Source organism: Phodopus roborovskii, unplaced genomic scaffold, assembly GCF_943737965.1.
Source record: "Phodopus roborovskii unplaced genomic scaffold, PHOROB, whole genome shotgun sequence".
In the NCBI taxonomy this organism is placed as follows: domain Eukaryota; kingdom Metazoa; phylum Chordata; class Mammalia; order Rodentia; family Cricetidae; genus Phodopus; species Phodopus roborovskii.
The window spans coordinates 9,882,462-9,905,856 of record NW_026126469.1 but is presented as its reverse complement, the minus strand read 5'-3'; the positions used below and the strand labels follow the sequence as shown (position 1 = coordinate 9,905,856).

General features: G+C 43.2%; 2 protein-coding genes across 5 annotated transcripts in view; one reads left to right on the top strand and one right to left on the bottom strand.

Moving 5' to 3' along the window:
• Bcl6 (BCL6 transcription repressor) overlaps positions 1 to 3,718 on the top strand; it is a 193,772-nt gene extending 190,054 nt beyond the window's left edge. For all 4 annotated transcript variants that reach the window (XM_051191226.1, XM_051191224.1, XM_051191223.1 and 1 more), the window contains 3 exons: positions 242 to 372; positions 476 to 613; positions 2,503 to 3,718. In XM_051191226.1, coding sequence (XP_051047183.1) covers positions 242 to 372; positions 476 to 613; positions 2,503 to 2,646 — 413 coding nt within the window. In that variant the 3' untranslated portion in view covers positions 2,647 to 3,718. The remainder of the gene's footprint in view (positions 1 to 241; positions 373 to 475; positions 614 to 2,502) is intronic.
• The window catches only part of St6gal1 (ST6 beta-galactoside alpha-2,6-sialyltransferase 1), a 766,154-nt gene that overhangs the window by 32,965 nt on the left and 709,794 nt on the right, over positions 1 to 23,395 (bottom strand). The window lies entirely within an intron of this gene.

Below are 23,395 nucleotides of genomic sequence, written 5' to 3'. Positions count from 1 at the left end.
TATATATATATATATATATATATATATATATATGATGGGGGTCACTACAACATGAGGAACAGTATTAAAGGGTCACAGCATTAGGAAGGTTGAGAACCACTGGCCTGGATTCTCTCTCTGACCTCCCTGTAGAGAAGGGAAGGCATAAGTGGCCTTGGACAGGGGTAGTTGCCTTGAAATTAAGGGTCAGTGTAGACCTCCATTAAAATGATTCCTTTTTTTCCATCTGTCTTGGCAATAGGTGAGAAGCCCTATCGCTGTAACATCTGTGGAGCGCAGTTCAATCGGCCAGCCAACCTGAAGACCCACACTCGAATTCACTCTGGAGAAAAGCCCTACAAATGTGAAACCTGTGGGGCCAGATTTGTGCAGGTGAGCAGGGCAGCATGGAGAAGGGACGCTGTGCCAGTGAAGGCCTGGGCATAGGCTTGCAGTGCACCCTGGCAGCATTTCTCACACTGGGCTCCTCCTCCAGGTGGCCCACCTTCGCGCCCATGTGCTCATCCATACTGGAGAGAAGCCATATCCCTGTGAAATCTGTGGCACTCGCTTCAGGCACCTTCAGACTCTAAAGAGCCACCTTCGCATCCACACAGGAGAGAAACCTTACCATGTATGTAAATCCTGTGGCTACTGACTGGCCTGGGAGGGAGGGAGGGAGGGAGGGACGGAGGGAGGGAGGGAGGGAGGGAGGGAGATGGAGCAAGTGGGCAGCAGAGCTAGCTATTTGCTCCAACACGAGCATACAGTGAACTAATAATGTTCAGGAGATCCAGACACGAGCCTGATTGTCAAAGTCGTCCCAGGCCTCAGTGTGTTCATCTTTGAAATGGTCTGGGTGATCTGGGCCTTAGGAAAGGAGGCATAGAATTGGGCCCTTCATTTATTCCACTAGTACCTGCTGAGTGTCACTATCATACCTCTATACTAGACACATATGTTAAGAGTATCTAAGATGTCAAAGCAATGCTTGGAAGTAGGAGACCAAAGAAACATGGCAAAGAAAAACACCAAAACCAGAACCAAAAATAAATCTAGAAAACATTGTTTCAAGAAATAGCAGGCTAGCACTAGAGGGTGGTTCGGCAGTTAAGAGTTCTTGGTGGTCTTGCCGAAGATGTGGGTTTAGTTCCCAGCACTCAAATTGGGTGGGTCACAATCACCTATAATTCCAATTCTGGGGAGTCATTGCCCTCTTCCGGCCTCCCTGGGTAACTGCATTCATTTGGTGCAGATATAAACACATACACACATACACTCACACACACACACACACACACACACACACACACACTTCTTTGTAAATACAAAGAAATGAAATTTAAAAGAAAGAGCATGTGCCTACATGCTTCTTGTCATGTTAAGAACAGGCTTTTGGAATGGCTGTATCCCAGAGCAAAGTCTGAGTAAACTACAGCCTGCTGTTTTAAGTTTTGAATGTTGTGGAATCTGTGACATAGTGAGTTGTATGAAATTTAATTTTCATAGGACATAAATAACATATAATTGGAATGTAGCCACACTGATTTGTTTGATGGTGTATGGGCCTGTTTTGAGGCATCAGTGGCTAATCAATGAGTGATTCGCTCACACCCGCATGGTTATCAGCAAAGTGGCTATTTTTGTTCACTGGAGTCTAAGGCTTCGAAAGAGTATCTTTGTGCTTGCTATTTGTCTCTTGCCAAATTAGTTATTTTCAACCTTAGTGCCTTAGTTTTCTCATCTATAAATTGATCCAAAATAGTGCCTACTTCATGAACTGGCTATATTAGGTACCTGATTCATTCAGTGCTTTGAGTTGTTCAAGCTCATAGCTATGACACCATCTGCTAGAATTTTAGTCACAGAGGCAATAAGAATTGAAAGTGACATTTGGCATTGTTGACCCAACCCCTTACAGAAGGCAAAGTCAGGGTGCATAGCAATTGCTGGCATAGATGCCGTGGACCTATATCATTAAAAAATATCTGCAAGACTCAAGAATCTCTGTGAATTTAGGCAGTTTAACCCAACTGTGTTGTTGCATTCAGACTGGTGTCACAGTTTTCTGAGGATGCCTTCCACTAGACCATAGTGGAATAAGAAGTAGTCACTTCAAAGTGCTAGCCACCTGATGAGGACATTAATGCACTCGGGTGATTGTGGGGCAAGTCTGTAAATCTGAGATCCAAAAAGAGACAAGTTATTTTATCCTAGATTCAGAAATGCTTTACTAAATAGGGGGGTTTGCATCGGAATTTATCTTTTGACTAAGAATTGTAATCATGTAGTTAAGTCAGGGAAGGGCATCCCAAGCCCGGGGAAGGGAAGGCAGGGACATTTGTGCAATGTATACTTAACTGCCAGTGGAAGCCAGGATTCAGATGGGTCCTAAACCTGTCCTGTGAAAGGGAGGAGCTGCCCCCACCCCACCCTCAGAGATGTCTCTGCTCTGAGTTTTTGAGAAATGACATGTTTCATGACTCGATAATAGCTAACGCTTTGCTTCTGCTGTCTCTGCAGTGTGAGAAGTGTAACCTACATTTTCGTCACAAAAGCCAACTGCGACTTCACTTGCGCCAGAAGCATGGCGCCATCACCAACACCAAGGTACAATACCGTGTGTCGGCTGCTGACCTGCCTCCGGAGCTTCCCAAAGCCTGCTGAAGCATGGAGTGTTGACTCTTTTCTCCCTAGCCCTTTCGCAGCCCCTCCCCACAGGATGCTGTAACACTTTACAAAGGTCACCCCATGATGTAGTGCCTCTCTCATCCACTAGTGCAAATCATAGTTGGGGTGGGGGTGGGGGGTGGGGTTTGCGGGAACGGGAGCCAAGGCAGCTCCCCTTCCCACACTGCCATAAGACATTAAGAAAATACTATTGCTTCTTCTATGTGTAAGGCAAACCATGTCAGCAAAAAGCAAAATCATTTTCTATATCAAAGTAGGGGAGAATGCGAAAGTTCTGATGTGACAGGTTGCAACATGAGGAATGTAGTAAACCTTCTGTGGGAACAGAAATCTCTTTTGTATGTAAATGTGTATTGTTTTAAAAGACAAGACTTCAGGATGTTGTCAAAGAGAGGGCTTTAATTTTTTAACCAAAGGTGAAGGAATATATGGCAGAGTTGTAAATATATAAATATATATATATATATAATATAAATATATAAACCTAAAAAGATATATTGAAAATATAAAACTGCGTTAAAGGCTCGATTTTGTATCTGCAGGCAGACACGGATCTGAGAATCTATTGAGAAAGAGCACTTAAGAGAATATTTTAAGTATTGCGTCTGTATAAGTAAGAAAATATTTTGTCTAAAATGCCTCAGTGTATTTGTATTTTTTTGCAAGTGAAGGTTTACAATTTACAAAGTGTGTATTAAAAACAAAACAAAAAAAAGAACAAAAAAAAAGCTGCAGAAGGAGAAATGTATACTTTTGTTCCAGTTTTCAGTTTGTATATACCTGTAACGTGTCCTCACGGTGCCTTTTTTCACGGAAGTTTTCAAGGATGGACGGACGTGTGCCATCCTCTTTTGAAGTGTAGACAGACACAGGGACTTGAAGTTGTCACTAACTAAACTCTCTTTGGGAACGTTTGACTCCTCCCACATTCTGCGTCATGCTTGTTGTTATAATTACTCCGGAGACAGGGTTTGGCTGTGTCTAAACTGCATTATTGCATTGTAAAATATAGCTGTACAAACATAAGAATAAAACATTGAAAAGTCAAGCGGGATTTTTCTGTGGATCAATCTTTGCATGGAGATCCGAGTGGAGCCAGCCTTCTGTGTTCATATACCAGTGGGCAATGTTCTAGGAGGGGAGAGTTGCTGGCCAGTGAGATGTTGAAGAAGGGCATTACTTGAAGCTAGACTGGGGTGTGGTCTATTTCTGTATATTTCTGTCCCGAGCACAAGATCAGCTGCAGACCCCAGCCACTGGACCTGAAGTTCATGTGGAAGATTTGAGCAGACCTTTGCCCAGCTCTCGACTGCGCTCTGCCTTCCAGCCCTTGCTCTTTAGACACAACGTTTCATAGTCCCTTTCGCTTCTGAGCCTCAGTTTATTATTCTCTTCTAAAGTGAGAGGTCCCATCTTGGCCCTGGCATTATAAACAAGTTCTCTTCACTTGGCTACCCAGGGCAGGCCAAGGGCATCTGGCTTCAGCCACACATTTCTCAGCCTTGGTACATTTGATGTCTCCTGGGTGACGGACAGACATTTACAGATTTAGAATCTTTATGATTGGCCAGAGGCCAAGCAAACCTCCGCCCCAGTGCTGGAGCTCCACCACCCCTCTTGTGTGCATTGGGTCATCATTTTTGCTTTAGGTCTCCTCTCTAAGAGAAGACTGGGTTAACGAGACCATTTCTGAATCTATGATTCAGATGTAGGTTCACACTGGCCTGCATTGGCATCTGCTTTTATTTTACCTCAGAAAACCCCAAGGACCGAGTTTGATAGACAGGTTCTGAGAACTGGGAAGGCAAATGTGGTTCTGGTCATGGGCCCAGAAGAGAAATCCAGCATCCCCTTCCTGTTCCTGGGTGGCAGTGGAGAGGGGACATGTGCCCACTGACCAGTTCTTGGCAGTGACTTTGTAGCCGACACTGAGCACGTGTTGGGAAGCTGGAGGAGCTGACCACCCAAAGCCCCAGAGAGAGCGTCAGAAAGTCACACACCCTCTGCCAACTGCACAGCCTTGTGTCTCAGGTTTCCTTTGAAAATGACTTTAAAGGACTTGCCAGCTCGGGGCCTCAACTCACCCTGTTCTTTGAAAAGGGAGAAAATGATCCCTCTGCTCCCATAGAAACCTGGCAAAACTACTTACAGAATAGAGAGCCTCAGGAATGACAGTTCACAGGCCCGAGGGAGACTGGCCCTAGGCTCCTTTTGCTCCTGAGAGTCTGTTTTTGTATTATTACTATTTATGAGAGAGACTGAGGAGCAGACAGGGAGGGTGGTGTTCCGACAAAAGAGAGATCAAAGACAGAGCTACTACAGTCAGCTGATGATTAATAATAAGTAAAAAGAAAACATCTTTGAGCAGAGTTATTAAGGGTATAGCCCAGAGCAAAGGGAAGAGAGAATTTTATTAGAAGAGCATGGGATGAATGCATTTTCACATTAAAAACAAAACAAAACAACAACAACAACAACAACAAAAAACAAAATGGTATCTCAAAAACCAGGCTATACTTGATATTCTCCACATCATGGAAATATTTGGGACAATACTTCCCAAAATCTTGAGTTAGGTCCTCAAGTTGAGGTGTGTTGAGGTAGGTGTATTAGCTTTAGTTCTAATTTGCTTTCTGTTGCTGTAGTTAAACACTGACCAAAAGCAATTTGGGGAGGAAAGGGTTTATTGGACCTACACATCCTGATCAGGGTCTACCACTGAAGGAAGTCAGGGCTGGAACTCCAGGCAGAAACCTAGAGGCAGGAACTGAGGCGGACCACTGCCTACTGGCTTGTTCCCTGTGGCTTGCTCAGCCTGCTTTCCAATGCAACCCTGGCCCATCTTCCCAGGATCCTCCCACATCAATCATAAATAAGGAAAATGCCGCAGAGACTTATCTACAGGCCAGAGGGCATAACTTTTTTTAATGATTTATTTTTTTTGTATTTAATGTATATTAGTGTTTTTCCCAGATTGTATGCCCGTGTGAGGTTATTGGATCCCCTGGAACAGGAGTTGCAGACAGTTGTGTGTGAGCTGCCATGTGGGTGCTGGGAATTGAACTCAGGTCCTCTGGAAGAACAGCCAGTCCTCTTAACCTCTGAGCCACCCCTCCAGCCCCTGATGGCAGAATTTTCTCTGCTGAGGTTACTACTTCCCAGATGATCCTAGTGAGAGTGTTGTTGAGAGCTGGGCAACACAGAATTCTTTTTGCTGTGGCACAATGCTCAGTGCATCAATGAAGGGTTGGCGTTTTTAAACTCACAGCTTCAGATGCTTCTGTCCATTGTCCTTGGTTCTGCTAACATTGGGCCTGTGATGAGTCAGGATATCATGGCAGACCGGAAGCAAGGAGAGACAAGGAGGACTCGACAAGGGCATGCTCCAAAGTGACCTATTTCTTCCAGCGAGGCCTCAACTTATAAAGTGTCTAGGACTTTCTAAAATAGTGCCACCAGCTGAGGATAAGCCTCGTAAAACAATAGCTTTCAAAGGAGTTGAGGGCTTCACTGTAGATCTAAATCACAGTAGTAGATTTATGGGTGTGGCTGAGTAGACATAAGCAGAGCTGTCTTGGGCTAGAAGACACAGTAGAGAGAACCCTCTACCTCACGTGCCTCTTCTGACCCATGAGGTGGCTGAGGGAGTCAGGTCTGCTGCCATCCAGTGACTGGCAAGTATGGGGACCCAGGTTCTTCTTTCCCCAGCCCTAGGATTTAGTAATGACAAAGTGGCAAGTCCAAGGTCACCAGCAGTGTCCAGCATGCCTGAGTTCCCACATCCAGCTGTTTGTAGAAAGTCAAGTTCAGTCAATGGTTAGAACTTAGGCATCTCGTTTTCATTTCTTTGTGTCTCTCACAAAAGTAATGAATAAGAAATTGTCTCATGTTTTCCCAGAGGCATGCTCAGGAAAGCATGAGAAGTGAGAAAGAAAACCAGGAAAGCATGAGAAGTGAGCTGTCCCCAGGCACTAGTCAGGCCACATCAATGTCAGAGCCCAGAGCCAGGTACTTAGAAGAAGACCATTTTATAATACTGGGTTCTACGGAGCTTGCTATCATTTGCAGGTTCCTGGACTTACTCTATTACAACTATTTATAATAGGGTAGCATGTCCAGCACCTTCTCATAACATGGGCTAGTCTTTGTGGGTTCCTATTTCCTGGAACCAGAGCACAGTTTATGTTGGCAGTCAGACTTCATATATATGTTATTTAAAATATGTAAAGAAGGGTCATTTACTAGTCTCTGAAGTAGCAAAGGGAAAAATATCTACAGTCAAACTATTAAATGAGATGATTGAAAATTGTTAAGTAGTAACACTGCTCCCCCTTTTGGCTAAAATCAAGGGTGAAGTCATTAAGTAATGGTACTTTTGTAGTGCTCCCTCAATAGGAGAAAGTAAAAATACATTTATTTATAGCAATTTGTCCATTTTGCATTACTGGCTGGAAGGAACAATAATGTGAGGGGCTAGAGAGATGGCTCAGCAGAGAGTGCTTGCTCTTCTTCAGAAGACCTGAGTTCAGTTTCCAGCGTCTATATCAGGCCGCTCACAATGGAAACCTCTGTCCCAGGAGTAAAGAATAAAGAAATATGAAAGATCACATCCGACTTTGGAGAATATTTTACAACAGCTGAGTTACCAGTGCATTTCACAGCAGATCGGTAGAGCTGATAACTTTATGACTTTCGTAAAGAACAAACATACTTTTTAACCATAGCTTTCCCACAGCTCATGTCCTTTGGAGCAAAATTCATTTCAGTATTAAATTAAACCGAAATTTGTAACTGGTTATAATTAACAAAACAGTGACTGCTGTTGGAGGGTCTCTCTCTCTCTCCTCTCTCTCTCTCTCTCTATCTCTCTATCTCTATCTCTCTCTCTCTCCCTCTCCCTGTGTGTGTGTGTTCAGCTACATATCAGACCCATGTTTATGTGGGTGGAGGTAATATGGTCTGCTTCAGGTGTCTTCTCCAGTCTTTTATCCATGTCATTTATTGAGGTGAGGCTTCTAACTTGAACCTCCCTGATTTGGTCAGTTTACCTAGCCAGCTGCCCCTAGGGACTACCTGTCTCAACCTTCCAAGTGCCCGAGTTACAGGCCGCTACTAAGGCAACCCAACATTTCTGTGGTTGCTGGACATTTAAACTCACAAGCCAAGTGCTTTACCAATGGAACTGTCTCCTTGATTGAATGACTAAATTTCTTAATGGTGACCAACATTTGCTGAATTCCTTCAAGGAAAGATGCAGATCTTGGTTTATCCAAAATTCTGTGACCAATGGGGAAGACTAAGTTCCTCTAATGCCCAAGGAAGAAAAAGGGGGTTAAGGTGCCCAGCACCACCAAGATAGTGATCAGGGGCATTTGATCACACAGGGGAACACGTCAGTGGGCACTGGGAAATCAGAGTTCTAGGAGGGGAGTGGCAAGACAGAAAGGGCTTGGAGTTTAGGGAGGGGCTGGGGATGCTTGGAGGACCATTGTATCCCCACCTTTAGTGGTCTACCTCCCTAGGTGAGTGATTGCTTAGCACACTTAACAAATGAGTCAGGCCTTCCTCACTTCCACTTTGTAGCCCAGGCCTCTCTCAAACTCACTACATACCCAAGCAGTCTTTGAACTTGCTGTCAACTTATCTCAGTTGCCCTAGTGCTTGGATTATAAGACACAAAGCTTCTCTTTTGTTTTTGTGGCCTGAACAGCCAGACTGGTGAAGTAGCAAGCATGTGAGGAGTCACAATCATCGACAATTGTAACTGAAACTCTTTGGGGATTATAATAGTTCACCTAGTCAAGAAAACCAGGCCCAGAAAAGAAAGACCACAACAAGGGTCACAGCAAGGATTTTGATGGGACTATTTCCATTCATACCACCAGACTCGCTGAGCAGTTGAGCTGGAGATAGCATCCTGGGGTCTCAAGAGCCCCAGCCTTCCCATGGGTGCCAGGGTTCCCCTGTTTGGAAAAAGCTAACTTTCTTGATGTGACCATCTCTAGAGTTTATGAGGTCTGCTGTACCAAAGTACCACAAGCTGAGTGTATTCATCAACAGAAGGTTGCTGCTCCCACGTCTGGAGGCTGGAATGCTGAGAACTGGTGTCAGGAAGGATGACTCCCCCTGAGAACAGTGGAGGAATGGGTTACAGGCTTCTCTTTGAGCCTCTGCTGGCTTCCTGGCAGTCTTCAATCCCCTCTGACTTATGAAAACATCATCTCTGTCTCTTTTTCCTTAAGAACTCTCTCTCTCTCGGGAGGAGGGATGAACAAAGTAGTCAAGACCGTGTTGGAGAAACCCATAGAAACAGCTGACCTGACCAAGTGGGAGCACATGGACCCCAGTTGTAAAGCTGGGGAACCAGCACAGGACAGAACCAGGCCCTCTGAATGTGGGTGTCATTCAGGAGGCCTGGGCTGGCTATGGAACCTCTGATAATGGAACCAATATTTATCCCTAGTGCACAAAAGGATTTTGGGAGCACATTCCCCACAGAGGAATACTCTCTCAGCCTACACAGGGGAGGGCCTAGGCCCTGCCCCAAATGATGTGACAGACTTTGATGATTCCCCATGGAAGGCCTCACTCTTCCTCGGGAGTGGATGGGGTGTGGGATGGGGGACTGGTGGGGGGTATGGGAAGATGGGAGGGAGAGGGAACTTGGATTGATGTGTAAAATAAGATTGTTTTTAAATTAAATAAAAAAAATCTCTGTGGGTGTGTGTGTATGTGTATACATGTGTGTGCACTCACAAAGTACATGTATAACCAACCTCCTTTACAGCACACCAACTTAAAAAGGCCCTGTACAAGGAAGGAGACAGTCAGCATACCAAGGAGACAACTTATAGAAAGAGACAAAATATTTCCAAACTATACCTTCAGAAAAGGGTTAATGCCTAGACTCTGTGCAAGACTCAAGCTACTCAATAGCAAGAAAAGATTGGATTATACATGATTGTGGGGGCTGGTGAGACAGGTTGGTGGATGGAGGCATTTGCCACACAAGCCTGGTGACCTGAATTTGATCCCAGGAATCCACGTAGAAGTGGAGGGGGAGGACAAACACCACCAAGCCACCCTCTGACATCTGCAAGCACACTGTGGCCTGCATACACCAATAGTTATAGTTATAATAATTTAAAAATGATATCGACATTTAACATGGCATTTCTATGGTCAAGAGAAACATGAAAAAAGTGTGTCGAGAAAGGGGAACTCTACACACTATTCTTAGCAATGTAAATTAAGATAGCCATTATGAAAAGTAGTATGGAAGTTCCTCAAAAACTAGAACTACAACTATCAGATGATCCAACAATCTGACTGCTGAGTATACACATCCAAAGGAAACAAAATCACAGACTAGCATCCCATAGTCACTACAGTGCAAGTCACAGTAGCCAAGTAGTGGAAATGGCCTAATATCTATAAACATATGAATGGATTTAAAAAGCGGTGCATAAATGCAGGGATCTATTATTTGGATTGGCTTCAGAAGAACCCAGAGATCACTCTGTTAGGAATGGGAACGTATGGCCAACAGGCCCAGTGCAGGTAGGAACAATGATTTATGGTGTTTTAATAAACAGCGATAACTATTATTAGCAATGTTGTAGCAGATATTTGAAAAATATGTAAAAGAAAGGATGTTGAATGTTTTCTCTGTGAAGGATTGATACATAGTTGAGGGATATGCAGATCTGATTATTACAATTGTATACAGACCAAAGCACACATATACCCAATAAGTGTGCAGAACAATATTATATGTCAATTAAACACAAAAGAAAAAATTACAATGCTGAAGAAAAAAAACACAATAAAAACAAAGACATCAGCCATACTTGGTTAATATCTATGAATCTTAATGACTATGTACTGATTGATATTGATTGTCAGCTAGATAGGATTTAGATTCACCCAGGAGACAAGCATCAGGCATGTTTGTGAGCAAGTTCCTCGATTTGGTTAATGGTTAATAGAGCTGGGAAGACCTACCCTAAGTATGATGGCACCATTCCACATACTGTGTGGTCTGAGACTGGAGAGAGAGAGAGAGAGAGACAGAGAGACAGAGAGACAGAGATACAGAGAGAGGAAGAGACAGAGAGACAGAGAGAGGAAGAGACAGAGAGACAGAGAGAGGAAGAGACAGAGAGACAGAGAGAGGAAGAGACAGAGAGACAGAGAGAGGAAGAGACAGAGAGACAGAGATAGAGAGAGACAGAGGCAGAGAGAGGCTCTTAGTATGAGTAAGGCCTGGGTTTGGTCCCTAGAAACAACAACAACACACACAGAAAAAAAGAGAGAGAGAGAGAGAGAGAGAGAGAGAGAGAGAAAGGACACTTCTTTTGTACAACCTTGTATCCTAACTGGGATTACAACGTGATTAGATGCTCCATCCTCCTGCCCCCATGCCTTTCCCATCATTCTAGATTGTATTCCCTTGAACTGTAATCTGAAACAAACTCTCACCTCTTTAAGTTTCTTCTTGTTGGGCATTTGGTCACAGCAAAGAGAAAAGTAACTACTAAGTAACGACTATAGAATATTGGTGCCAAGAAGTGGTCCTTCAATTGCTGTGACTGTGATACACCTGACCATGTGGTCATTGGACCTTTGGAACTGGTTTGTGGGAGGACTGTGGAAAAGTCTGGACCTTTGACTTAGAGATGCCCTCTATCCTATGAGCAGAACTTATCGGGTCATCCTGGTAGGAGATGGTTAAACCACAAAGCTGAAAGACATACTGACAGTGTTGGTCCAGCTCTTGAGGTTTTAGTGGGAAGCATGGTGTTATCAGGGACGGGGTCAGAGGCCATTTGTGTGATATTCTGGCGGAGTCTGACTGTATTTTGTCCTGAGAATGTGAATGAGGCCGGATTAAGAAGTAATGGAGTCACCTTTTTGATGAAGAAAAATTTGGAGATAGGTTGCTATCCAGTCTACAGCTCACTGCTCTGATCCAGGTCTACAGTGAGGGAGAGCAATAACACAGCCAATAAATATGAAATTGGATTGCTTGATATGGAAAGAATACAGTTTAAAGTTATAGGTAAGGTGGGTGCTGAGAAAACAGCTGTAGTTGTTAAAGAGATCAGTAACACCAAAGATTGCATTGGATTATTAGTAAAACAATATTCAAGGGCAAGATCCCACCCATCAGGCTATTTCCTGTGGAAGTAAAAACGTCATTTGGAAGATGAGGGTCTGAGCGTGAATGCTACATAAAAAGTTTCTTGCTCAAAATGTCTGCCTAGGAAGACGTTTTCACAGGTTCAGCCATCAAGGCACACAGGGGCCACTACAGCTTTTTTTTGGGGGGGGGACAAGGCTCCATCCTTCTTGCTGTAAACTTGACAGCGTACTCTACTGGACTCTGATTTTGCAGGTATGAAAGATGAACAAGTAAAAGAGTAAGGCAGGCTTGCACCAAGTTCTCTAAAAGCCAGTCAGGCAGGCAGTGTGTGGCCAGGAGACCTGAGAGACCAGTACTTGACTCTGGAAGAAGAAGCAGCAGCTAATGTTGCAGGGGGAGTACCCTGAATGATGGAGATGACAGGACTACCAGCTTCCTGCTAAGGGAAGCTGCAGACATAGAGTAGATTCCAGGGTCTCTGTTTGTTATAGGTAGCAAAGCTGTAGATGCATGGCTGGTCAGCTCTTTGCTGTCCAGATGATATCACAAGTTCTAGATACTGAACACAGAGCTTCTCTGCTCTGAAAGTTCTGGTCTGAATGTTCTCCATTTTGAAACAGGAATGCTTACTTGGTACCATTACGTATTAAGACTATGTAAATAGTTGATTATTCTTTTTCTTTTCTTAATTTTAGAGGCATTTATGGTCTGAACAGATAATTCAGCCATTAAAGGCTAGGCTCACAACCAAAAATACAAGAGTTTACAGCTAAGGAATTGCCTTGAATCTCAGAAGAAACTTGGTTTGGACTTTTAAACAGTGTTGGAACTGCTAAAGGCTATGGGGACTTTTAAAGTTGGACTTAATGCATTTTGCACTATGAAATGGCCTCAAGCCTATGGGGACAAGGCGTGGAAGGCTATGCCTTAAAAATGATGTACTTGGGTGTCAAGTTGACAAAGGGTAAATTTGAAATAGCTAATATCAAATTGACTGAATCTGGAATCACTCAGGAGACAAACTACTGAGCATGGCTATGAGGAATTAGCTAAAATTAGGGTAATCAAGACAGAAAGAGTCACCCTAAATGTGAGTGGCTGGGGAATCTAGACTGAATAAAGGAACCCTTCCTCCCTTATGCAACTTGTTAGGTATGTTTGTGACAGCAATAAGAAAAGTGTGACACTAATTGCATGTGCAACAAAACTATTGGGAAACCATGCCACATTCTCAGATACTCAGGATTAAAATTTCAATCTATGACTTTTGAAAGGGACACAAACTCAGAAGAGAGGCCACCCCTGAGGGATACTTGGGGAAGCGTTTTTTTCCTAAAGTCACCAGCATGGCTTCTCTTTCCTGTCTTCTCCCATCCACTAGAGGGCCAGGGATTTGAGATTTGAATTCCTTGTCTTGGCCAGACTTGGCCTTGCTTCTTGCTTAAGAGAAGGGGGAGATGGAGGCAATGGTGTTGGCTCAAGCTCAGTGGGTTCTTCACTCCTGCTTCTAACTAGATTTGTCATTCATATCATTGTGAGTCTTTACAGATAAACATCAGTGAACAGAAAGCTAAGCGTTGGCCCATGAGTTATAGAGATGTGAGGAAGAGTCAAAGTCAGCTAGGAATCTTTGAAATAGAAAGCATCAGGATTTTGTAGGACAGACTATTTCAAGACTGGTGGAAATGTCTTGACATGAACTGAAGACTATGGTAGTTCATTGTATTTGAACTTGTGAAAGCCATCACAGACAGGAGGTCGGTACCCACAAGAGACTTCTTTAACATGTTGTGCCTTGCTCATGGGAGTTATAAGATGGTGTGTCAGACTCTGTAAATCAAGATTACGGTGTCTGGCCAATCCTTCATGCTGCCTGGCTTGCCTTATTCTGTGTCGACCCTTCCTTAACATACCTCAGATCTGACCAAAAGTGGCCTGAGAGGTGGACAGCATGTTTAAGGATGTAAATCCGTTCATTTATTTTTGAAAGTAACTATCGCTTTGTATCTCAGCCTGCCCTGTAACTCCCAGTAATGCTTCGGCCTCAGCCTCCCCAGTGCTGATATTAAAATTGTGATGCCACTCCCAGATCTCTGGTTGCTTTTTACCTGTGCTTTATTTATTTTTTTAAATGTGCACTGCATTTACAACATTTTCTCTTTCCTCTCCTCCCTCCAAGCCTTCCTGTGCCCTGCCACTCCCTCTCAAATTCATAACCTCTTTTTCTTTATCATTCTGACAAATATATGTGCATTCACAAATAAATGAACAAACACAACCTACTGAGTCCATTCAGTGCTGCTAGTGTGTGTGTGGGGGGCGCTGATCACCTGGCATGGGATAACCCATTGGAAGGGCACCCTAAGCTCATTTTCCCTCTCTCAGCAACTTCTGGCTTTCCATTTTGACTCTTTTACTTGTGCAGCCTTAAAAGTAGCCACAAGGTGGCAGTGTAGGACAATTAGTGGCTGTTTAGCGCCCCCCCACCCCAACTCATCAACCCCCCAGGAAAGTGTAAATTGGGTCAGGCTGTTTTTCTGGTGCTCCCATAGGAGCCTTTTCCTTTCCTTTAATTTCTTTCACCCCAAGTGGTTAGTGGTATATTGGGTATGATTTGAAGTCCCACCTGAGAGCATAAATTTCCACTCTGGCATTCCTTTGAATTGCAGGTTTCCAGTTTTCCTTGAAAATGAGGAAATCAGAAGTCCTGTTCCAATTTCAAGTCAAAGGAGACCAATCTCTCCTAGAACCCTTCAAAAGCCTTCAAACAATACTGCTAGTGAACATAATGCAATTTATTGGTCAGAAAAAAACACTTTCTGACCCAAGAGCTTTGGTCCTTGCCACAATTCACTGGCTAAAGAAGAACAAAGAAAAGGAAAAAAAAAGCCAACTTATTTGTCAAGCAAATGGTAAGAGCTAAGAAAGCTGGGCTGGTAAGTGGCCAGGCTGGAGCTCAGGTGACAGAGCCACTCCTTGGAACTTGGGGCCCCCATTTCTGCGCAATCCTGTGCACGGCTTTCCATATTGCAAAACATAGTTCAAGAAGACAATTAGGCTTTCAGAATTGGAAGGTTTGGCCTTGGTTGGTGGTTGGAGCGTGGTACTCAAGTTCTGGGTAGAGTTAGAGAGGAAGCCACCAGGGACACCTAGAACTCACATCATTGTTACTGAGGCTGTGGAATGGGTACACCCCTACTCACACTGCTACCCTTCAGTGACAGGCAGAAGTATCTCTAAGCATTGTTCAGGTCATGCCCCGAGACTGTGGATGGGTGTGGAGGGCTTTTTTGAATCTCTGCAGAGCAGGGCCCTACTGCAATGAGACCAGGCAAACAGCCCTGGCTCAAGATCCAGCTCCACTGTTGATGAGCCTTCGGCTTTGGTGGGAAAGCTTTTTGTCCCCAGGCTCGGGTTTCCAGCTGCAACTGAAAAGACAACAGCAGTGATTTATGGAACAACTCGTACCCAGAAATGCATGTTGTCTTAGCATCTCTTTTCTGTAGCTGTAATGAAAAGTCTACAGAGGAAACTTCAGGGACGAGGAACATATCCTGTCTCCCACTTCCAGGGTACAGTCCATTGTGGCAAGAGCTTGAAGTAACTGGTGACACTACATCCATAATTAGGAGGCAAGGAAGGACCCATGAATGCCTGCTACTAGGAATGGTGACACCTACAGTGCATGTGTTAGTGTATGTGTGTATGTGTGCACACACACATGCCTGTATGCCTGTGTGTGTGTGTGTGTGTGTCTCCCCACCTCAACTAATGAAATGAAGACAACCCCCACAGGCATGCCCAAAGGTCTATATCCCAGGTGACTCTAGAGTCTAGATACTGACAACACTACCACACTGACTCTGACTTCTCCAGTTTAAGTAAGTGGGGGCTGACACCAGAGGCTGAGTGCTCACTGGAATGTTCTGGGAACAGCCTTAGGTTCCCTCACAGTATGGCACACTGGGCATCACACATTTCCCACTGTAGTGATGAATGTGCCGCCAGCGCTGTTCAAAACCACATCCCTGAGAGTAGGCACCATGTCCCAGAACCCCACATCCTCAAAGCTGCATCCCACACAGACTCACAGATTCAGCAGAGGCTGTTGGATTCCAGTCCTGGAGAAAGTCAAACTGCACCCCAGGGCACACACCTACTTTCTCTGGATCATTTGCGGCAGAGACAAAGCTGGAAGGTGCTTGTAGGCCCTGGAAACAAGGCCAGGCCAGATGAGGCATAGGGACACTAAGTGAGCCGTATCTGTGTTAGGATCAGAAATATGGACCTTATGTGCTCCACATGATTAGTGAGTGAGGTCTTGGGTCTTGGTGCCTTTAAACATGAGAGAGAAAGTCATCCACAAGTATACATGAGACCTGTAATCTAACAATGTAGAACCTTAACATCATGTGAGAATTTTGCCTAGAGAGGAATCCTTTAAGTAAGACACAGAAATATTTGCAAAACTGTTTTTGTCTCTTTGTTTTTTGTTTTTCACCAAAGCCACATTTAGAGAGAATAATGATGTGAGTCAGAACCTTCCAGAGGAATAGAACCATTTGGGTCAATCCATCTAGATCTATCTGTCTGTCTGTCTGTCTGTCTGTCTGTCTGTCTGTCTGTTTGTCTGTCTGTCTGTCTGTCTACCACTTCTCATCTATCTAGCTAATCACCTGTAAATATAAAAGCACATATTTAATGTGTGAACTAATTCTGCAAGATGACTGACTGATTAGAACTTCGTGATTCTAAAGAATTGCGATGTTGCAGACCCAAAGCCAAACTACCTTGAATTTTCTTCAGCTCCATCAATAGCTACTCACTATCCACTTGTATGTTGTCTAGAACCCTTGTGACTATCCCACGAAACCTCTTGATATGTACTTATTTAGACCAAAGCAAAGGCATCATTAGACAAGATTCTGAATCCTATAGTGCAGTTTCCCCTGCTTTGCTCTAACCTTCTACCTGAGATTTCCACCAGCATACGTAAAAAGCACTGTGATTTATGGCTTTTTAACTTCTTTAACTATTAGAACTAACAACTATGGGGCTATGGATTTGAGGTAACCTAAGCCTGTGTTTCTGAGTCATGGTAAACTATCTTACTCTGAGGTGAGAGCTCTGTCTTTGTACTGATGACTGTAATATAGGAAGAATACATCCTCTGTTGAAAGGATATATGTGGTGATATCTCATGTACACACACACACACACACACACACACACAGACACACACACACACACCCGGCATATGGTTCCTATATATCCTATGGTTCCATGGAGAAACAAAACCAATGGGAGGGGGAGAATTGGTTGTAAGGAGTAAGGTTTTTCCTTCCGCCGCCGGTCTTGTCCCACCGCTGCACCAGCCCCAATTAACACAAAGAGACTCTGTATTTGATATAATGCTGTTGGCCAGGTACTAGTTTCTTATTGGCTAACTCTGTCTTAAATTATTAACCCATTTCTATGTATTTCCATGTGGTCTTATCTGCCTTCTCCAGACTCTCCATCTTGACTCCTCCTTACTACTTCCTTTCCCCTCCTTGTCTCCTAGTCCCTCCTATCTTCCTTTCCTATTGGCCAGCAGTGCTTTAATTAACCAGTATGAGAAACATATATACATAATGCCATCTCCCATCAGGAGCTTGAGGTAGCTGTCCACATTTGCTCATGTGTATCAGGGACCAGAGCATGTTGGGTTTGGGTGCTGGGTTTAACTTTGCTTGTTTACTCAGGCTAGAACATCTGCTCACAGAACATTGGCATTCATATGCATGGAGGTATTTCCTACCTCAGGTAGACCAGTCTAGGCAATTTCTTAAGGACATGTGTGGAGGCATGTCTGTCTCCTAGGTGATTCTAGGTCCTGTCAAGCTGACACTATTAATCATCACATTAATCACTATTAGCCATCACATCATCTGTTAATGGGCACAGGCTCACCAGGTTCAAGTCTGGCTCTCCTAGGCCCTTGTGTGCCAAATATATACTATAAAGTGGTATGATACCTTTATTACTGAGTTCTAGCACTAAATAAAATTTGAACTTTAATATATTTTTGAATTGTTTGAAATTTTATAATGATTAAGGAAGCTCCATGTTGAAATTCACACAGATGGTGGGTGTTTGGGTGGAAGTTCTGTCTCAGCTTCCCTTCCTCCCTCTCCAAAACCCATCCCCCAGAAAGCCCACCAAGGGGTGGTTCCTCCTCCTGAGACCTCTTAAATACAGGGTATTTAAGACTCAGTCTGTAGACAAGTCACATGGTTTCTCTTTTCCCTGGAGACCACTCGGGAGGTGCTTTACTCATTAAACCCGGACTTTTAATTCGGCTTGATCTGATTTATTGCATCAGTGGAGAGACTTAATATCAGGGTACGAAAAATCTTTCAGTGAGCATATGCCATGGCTCCAAATCCTGGATGTTATGATGCATGTTCACTTAGAAAAGCTCATGGTACATGAACAGCATGGCATCATGATTAACGTTTATTCTTGGATGAGGACTCTATTGTTTCCTTGTCTGATTCCTGGTGCCTCAGGTTGCAGTTTCTTCTATTTCTTACATCATACAAAGTATTTTGGAAGAATGACCTGGATTCCCTGGTTGAGAATTGAAGCTACCTCAGAATTCCCTGACCAGTTTCCATCAATAGGTCCCCTCAGACATTGAAGCCACTTGACCATTTCTTACGTGCTCTTCAGGGGACCTCACAGACAGATTAAATCTCTGTGATGGCTCTTGTACCTGGAGGTTCTATTTTATGTTCATCACATTGACTTTGTCTTCTAACTTAGTTTCAAGATTCTAATTTCCCTTATATTGAAGCAGAATAAATCTACTTCATATTTGTAATGTAAAGACTACTGGCTGAATGAGTTTTCATAGCAGATATTGGCCTTGCCAAGGCTGGAGAGATGGCTCAGCAGTTAAGAGCACTTATTGCTTTTTCAGGGGACCCAGATAAGGTGATTCACAATGATTCGTAACTGAAATTCCAGGATATCCAATGCTGTCTTCTAACTTCTGTGAGTACCAGGTATACATGTGGGGGGCACATAAATACATGTAGGCAAACACACACACACACACACACACACACACACACACACACACACACCAAATGAAATAAAAATAAATTCAAATTTAAAATTTTGTCCTGCTCTTTGTCTGTATCATTTTTTCTAAAACTAGTTAAGGCAACATTTTGATGGATGTACCCTGTAGGCTTCTGCCTTAGTCTGGTGCTGTAACAGAATGCCAGAGACCGGGCAACTTATAGACAATATAAATTATTTTATCTCATAGTTCTAGCAGATGGCAAGTCCCAGGCATGGCACTATATCTGGAAAGAGCCTTTGTTCTACCTCACCCAGAGGTGAAAGGCAGAAGGACAAGAGACTATGAGAGCCAGAGAGAGCTGAACTTGATGCCTTGTTTTGTTTGAAGTAAGACCTAACTGTGTAGATCAGGCTGGCCTTGAACTTGGTGATCCTGCAGCCTTTCTGATTGCCACCAAGACCTGATGACTTTGTGTCTTTTGTGTGTGTGTGTGTGGCAGGGGGTAGATGGGTGTGTGCATGTGACTGCTGTGACCATAGAGGACAGAAAGAGATACAGGATCTCCTGGTTCTGGACTTCTAGTCTGCGTGACTGCCTGAAGTGGGTGCTGGTGATTGAATCCTCATCCTCTGCGAGGGCAGCATTTTCTTAACCACTGAGCCATCTTTCTAGGGGCTGAAGATTTTATAAAAAGGTTACTGTTGTGGTAGCGAATCTAGTCATCTACTCCCATAAGATTAGTTCCTTCAAGAGAGCAAAGACAAATGACCATCTAACCATCTCTGATTAGGTCCCATTTCCTAACATTCTTCTATTGTGGATTAACTTTCTAAGACATGGATTTTGAGGGACAGGTTCAAATCATAGCATAGTCTTTGTCCATTTTATAAATGTGATGAAATACCACAGACTTACAAGCAGACTGGACCTGTTTCTAGTCCACATGAGCTCCACTGGGGAATAGTCAACAAGAACTTGTAAAGTCTCATTAAGAAATTTAATATTCTGTCTCTGGCAAGTAAAGTTAATTACTTTCCAATGTAAACATTATCAATTTTTTCTCCATTTACTTGTAACACTCAATGTCACAAGTTTTAACTAGGTGTGGACAAAGAACATTCCATGGAATTTTATTGGACAATGTAGTGAGGTGTCTGATAAATCCATTTCCTTCAGAGGAGCCTGGGGTTTTAAGGAATTAGATCAGAAATCAGAGTGAATGTGTCAAGGGAACATGCTAAGCTCCAGCCAAGACAGGAAATCAGAGGGAGCAATGTACCTATGTAGTCTTTTAGCGACAGGCAGATGTGACCGTGTAGTTGAGGTATAAATCAGTTCAGAGAGGGACTCCACATCACTTTTAAGACATCTTAACTCTTGTTTGCTGTAAAAATGTGTCCTATATATTGTTGAGGTCTCAATTTTGAGCGTTTTTCTGTTTTAACCAAACATACCAAAAAATATGGGATTTTAGAAATGGTTCTAGATTATTTCACATACAGCTCTCTGCTCAGAATGAATGATTTACTACCAGGGTCTAGCCTCAGCTCAGGTTCAGGTCCTGAGATGGGAAAGAGGAGTCAGTGCAAGGAGAAATTCTGATTACCAGGTAGATTGTACTCAAGTGGTTTCAAGTAGCTTGAGATGGGCTTTATTTAAATTTAAACAGAGGTTTTCTTACCAGGGTTACATGAAAAGCTTTATTATTGGCTCCTAATTTGACTGTTAAGAAATATATTGTATTTTAAGAAATATATCATAATCATTATGAAAGTCCTCATTGTTCCCCTTTATGCTTCCCCAAATACACTTTCCTACTCCCTACATAACTTTATTCTAGACATCGAGTTCAGCATTTCTGCAAGCTTAACTATCAAGCCAGACACATCCTGCTCTTAAAGCACTTATGTCAGCTGGTAGCTACTTGCTGTTACAAAGTTAATTCTTTAAGGACAACAATATTCAAACCCAGGCGATTATTTCATGTCTGTAAAATATATTTTTATACAGTTCCCTTTTCTACAAGAGGGTTGCATGTATCAATCTCTCTGAAAAGCATAGACTTTGATAAAAGACACTCTTCCTGTCCCACAATACCATACTTCTCCCACTAATATAAGCTCCTGGATATGGTAAAGATGGATTATCCATCCTATATTTTGCAATGCATTTCCCCATTGGGACATCACTAGATCTTATCATTGATTCTATATACTTTGTGTCCAGGGGACTTACTCTCAACAGTTGGCACTATGTGTTCCTGAGGCTTTTTCCTTTTCCTATGTGTGCAAGCCTTATTCTTCTTTCCAGAACTGTGAGACATGGTTAATGTTCCAAGGTTTGTTTTGTCATATGGACTTAGGCATTGTAGTTAGTAATTCCATGTAAGAGGTTTTGAGAATTAAACTTTTGCTGAATCTTAGGGAAAAATATTCAAGAAATATCAGAATTTCCAGGGAAAATTGCATGTGTGACTGACAAAGTAAACCTAAAAACCACCCAAAGAATCAACAGTATAATGAAAGGGAAAAGAGCCTGCAAGTTGCATGAATTTTGCAAATTCCTGCTCTGTCCCATAGACTACTGGTCCTTGCTAAGTGAGAATCTGCTTCTATGGATGCCTTGCTCTGAGGAGACCCATTGGACAGGTAGTCATATGCTGATCCCAGACTAGGCTACACAGCTCCCGACATATTACCCTCCCTGTTTGCCTGCTAGCTTCTCATTCTCTAGGGATAATGATATGGCTCAGTCTTCTAGAATCATCTTCACCTTCCCCACCAGCCATGACAATGTGAATTACCCCAAAATAATCACAAAATTTTTTCCTGGATTATATTTTCTTCTTTCAATGTAACATATGCTAATATGTGACTTTACATTCCTTTGCATTTAATCTGGGCAAAGTGGATGTGGCTTCTGAGACTCAGTCATAAAAGGAGATATTGCTTCTGTGGGAGAGATGCCTTCTCTTGGAACACTAGCAGTCAGAACCAGGTCACATGGAGAAGCTGTGTGCAGGTGACATAGTTCATTGTCCTGGTGGGGTACTAGCTAGCAGGCATCATTGACCAACAACAGTCAATGAGGGATTCTCCATCTGAGTTTTCCCAACAGTTCCTAATTCCTTAACTGGAGAAACTTGGGTGTGTGTAGTAAGTAGACTCATTGCTAAGGGGGTCATATAGAAATGAAAATTCACTGTGCTTGCAAAGACACAGGGCCTGCATTGATGGTTCATGCTGATGGGAAAAGAAGTAATGTTTTACTTATGTTATTTTTGCTCTGTAGAATCCAGTGTGGGTGTCCAGTCACCTGCAGATGGGTGGATGTGGAGAACAGCAAAAAACAAGACAGACAGAAAGGCATGAGATAGAAAGAGAATGGAATGAAACTTGATTTCTGGGGATGATGATGCTTTGTGTCCAGGTGCCATGTGAAAATAGTTCTGGGCTATGTGTATACCGTAGGTTTAAGTGACTATATATCTATATCTATGTCTATATCTATATCTATATTTATATCTACATCTACATCTATATCTATATCTATCAGCTAGGGATGGTATATCAAGTTACAATAACACTAGGCACCTCTACCTCTATTAATGCTGGACGAGGCAACCCAGTAGGAGGAAAGGGCCCCCAAAACAGGTAAAAGAGTCAGAGACAGCCCCTGAGCCTTCTGTTAGGAGTCCCACAAGAAGACCAAGCCCAGTGTTTAGCTGTGGATCTCTGCATCTCCTTCCATCAGTTACCAGATAGAGTATCTCTGATGACAATTAGGGCAGTCTCCAATCTTATTATAGTAGTTTAGGTAACTTATCTGCTACTGTTAGGAGTCTAAGCTGCAGCCATCCTTGTGAATTCCTGGCACCAGGTTTCTCCTAACTCCCAAATTGTTCCAAGCATCTCATCGATCATGAAAGTGATGTTTTTGTATCCTCTGGGAGTAATAGCCATGCTTGGATTTCTTTCTATTCACCACTCAACTGGGTGTGGCCCTTGGTAGTTTCTTCTGTCAGTGTTCCTTTTATAGTCTCTTTCTGTGTGGGCTCTTGTGCCTGTTAACTGGCTCTTTGTGTGTAGGGGGGATATGTATGTAACTACCCACATGAACATGTCTGCATGTGAAGGTCAGAGGTCATCCTTGGATGTCATTACTCAGAAGTTATCCACCTTGTTGATTTGAGACAGGATCTCTCACCGGGGCTTGAGACTCATGGGTTAGGCATGGTGCTACCCAGCATGACCTGGGTCTGCCTGGATCTACCTCACTGGCTGTAGGATCTACATGCCTGGCTTCTTACATGGGTGCTAGGGATTTGACCCATGCTATCCTCTTACATGACATGTCCTTTATCAGCTGAGCTATTTCCTCAGCCCAACATGTGGGTCTTCTCACGGGACAAATCCACAGTTTTGATTTCTTTATGTTGGCAATTGTCTTTTGAGGAAGCGGTGGGGGGGGGGAGCTATACCCTTCTGCTCATGTGCTGGCTTCAGTTC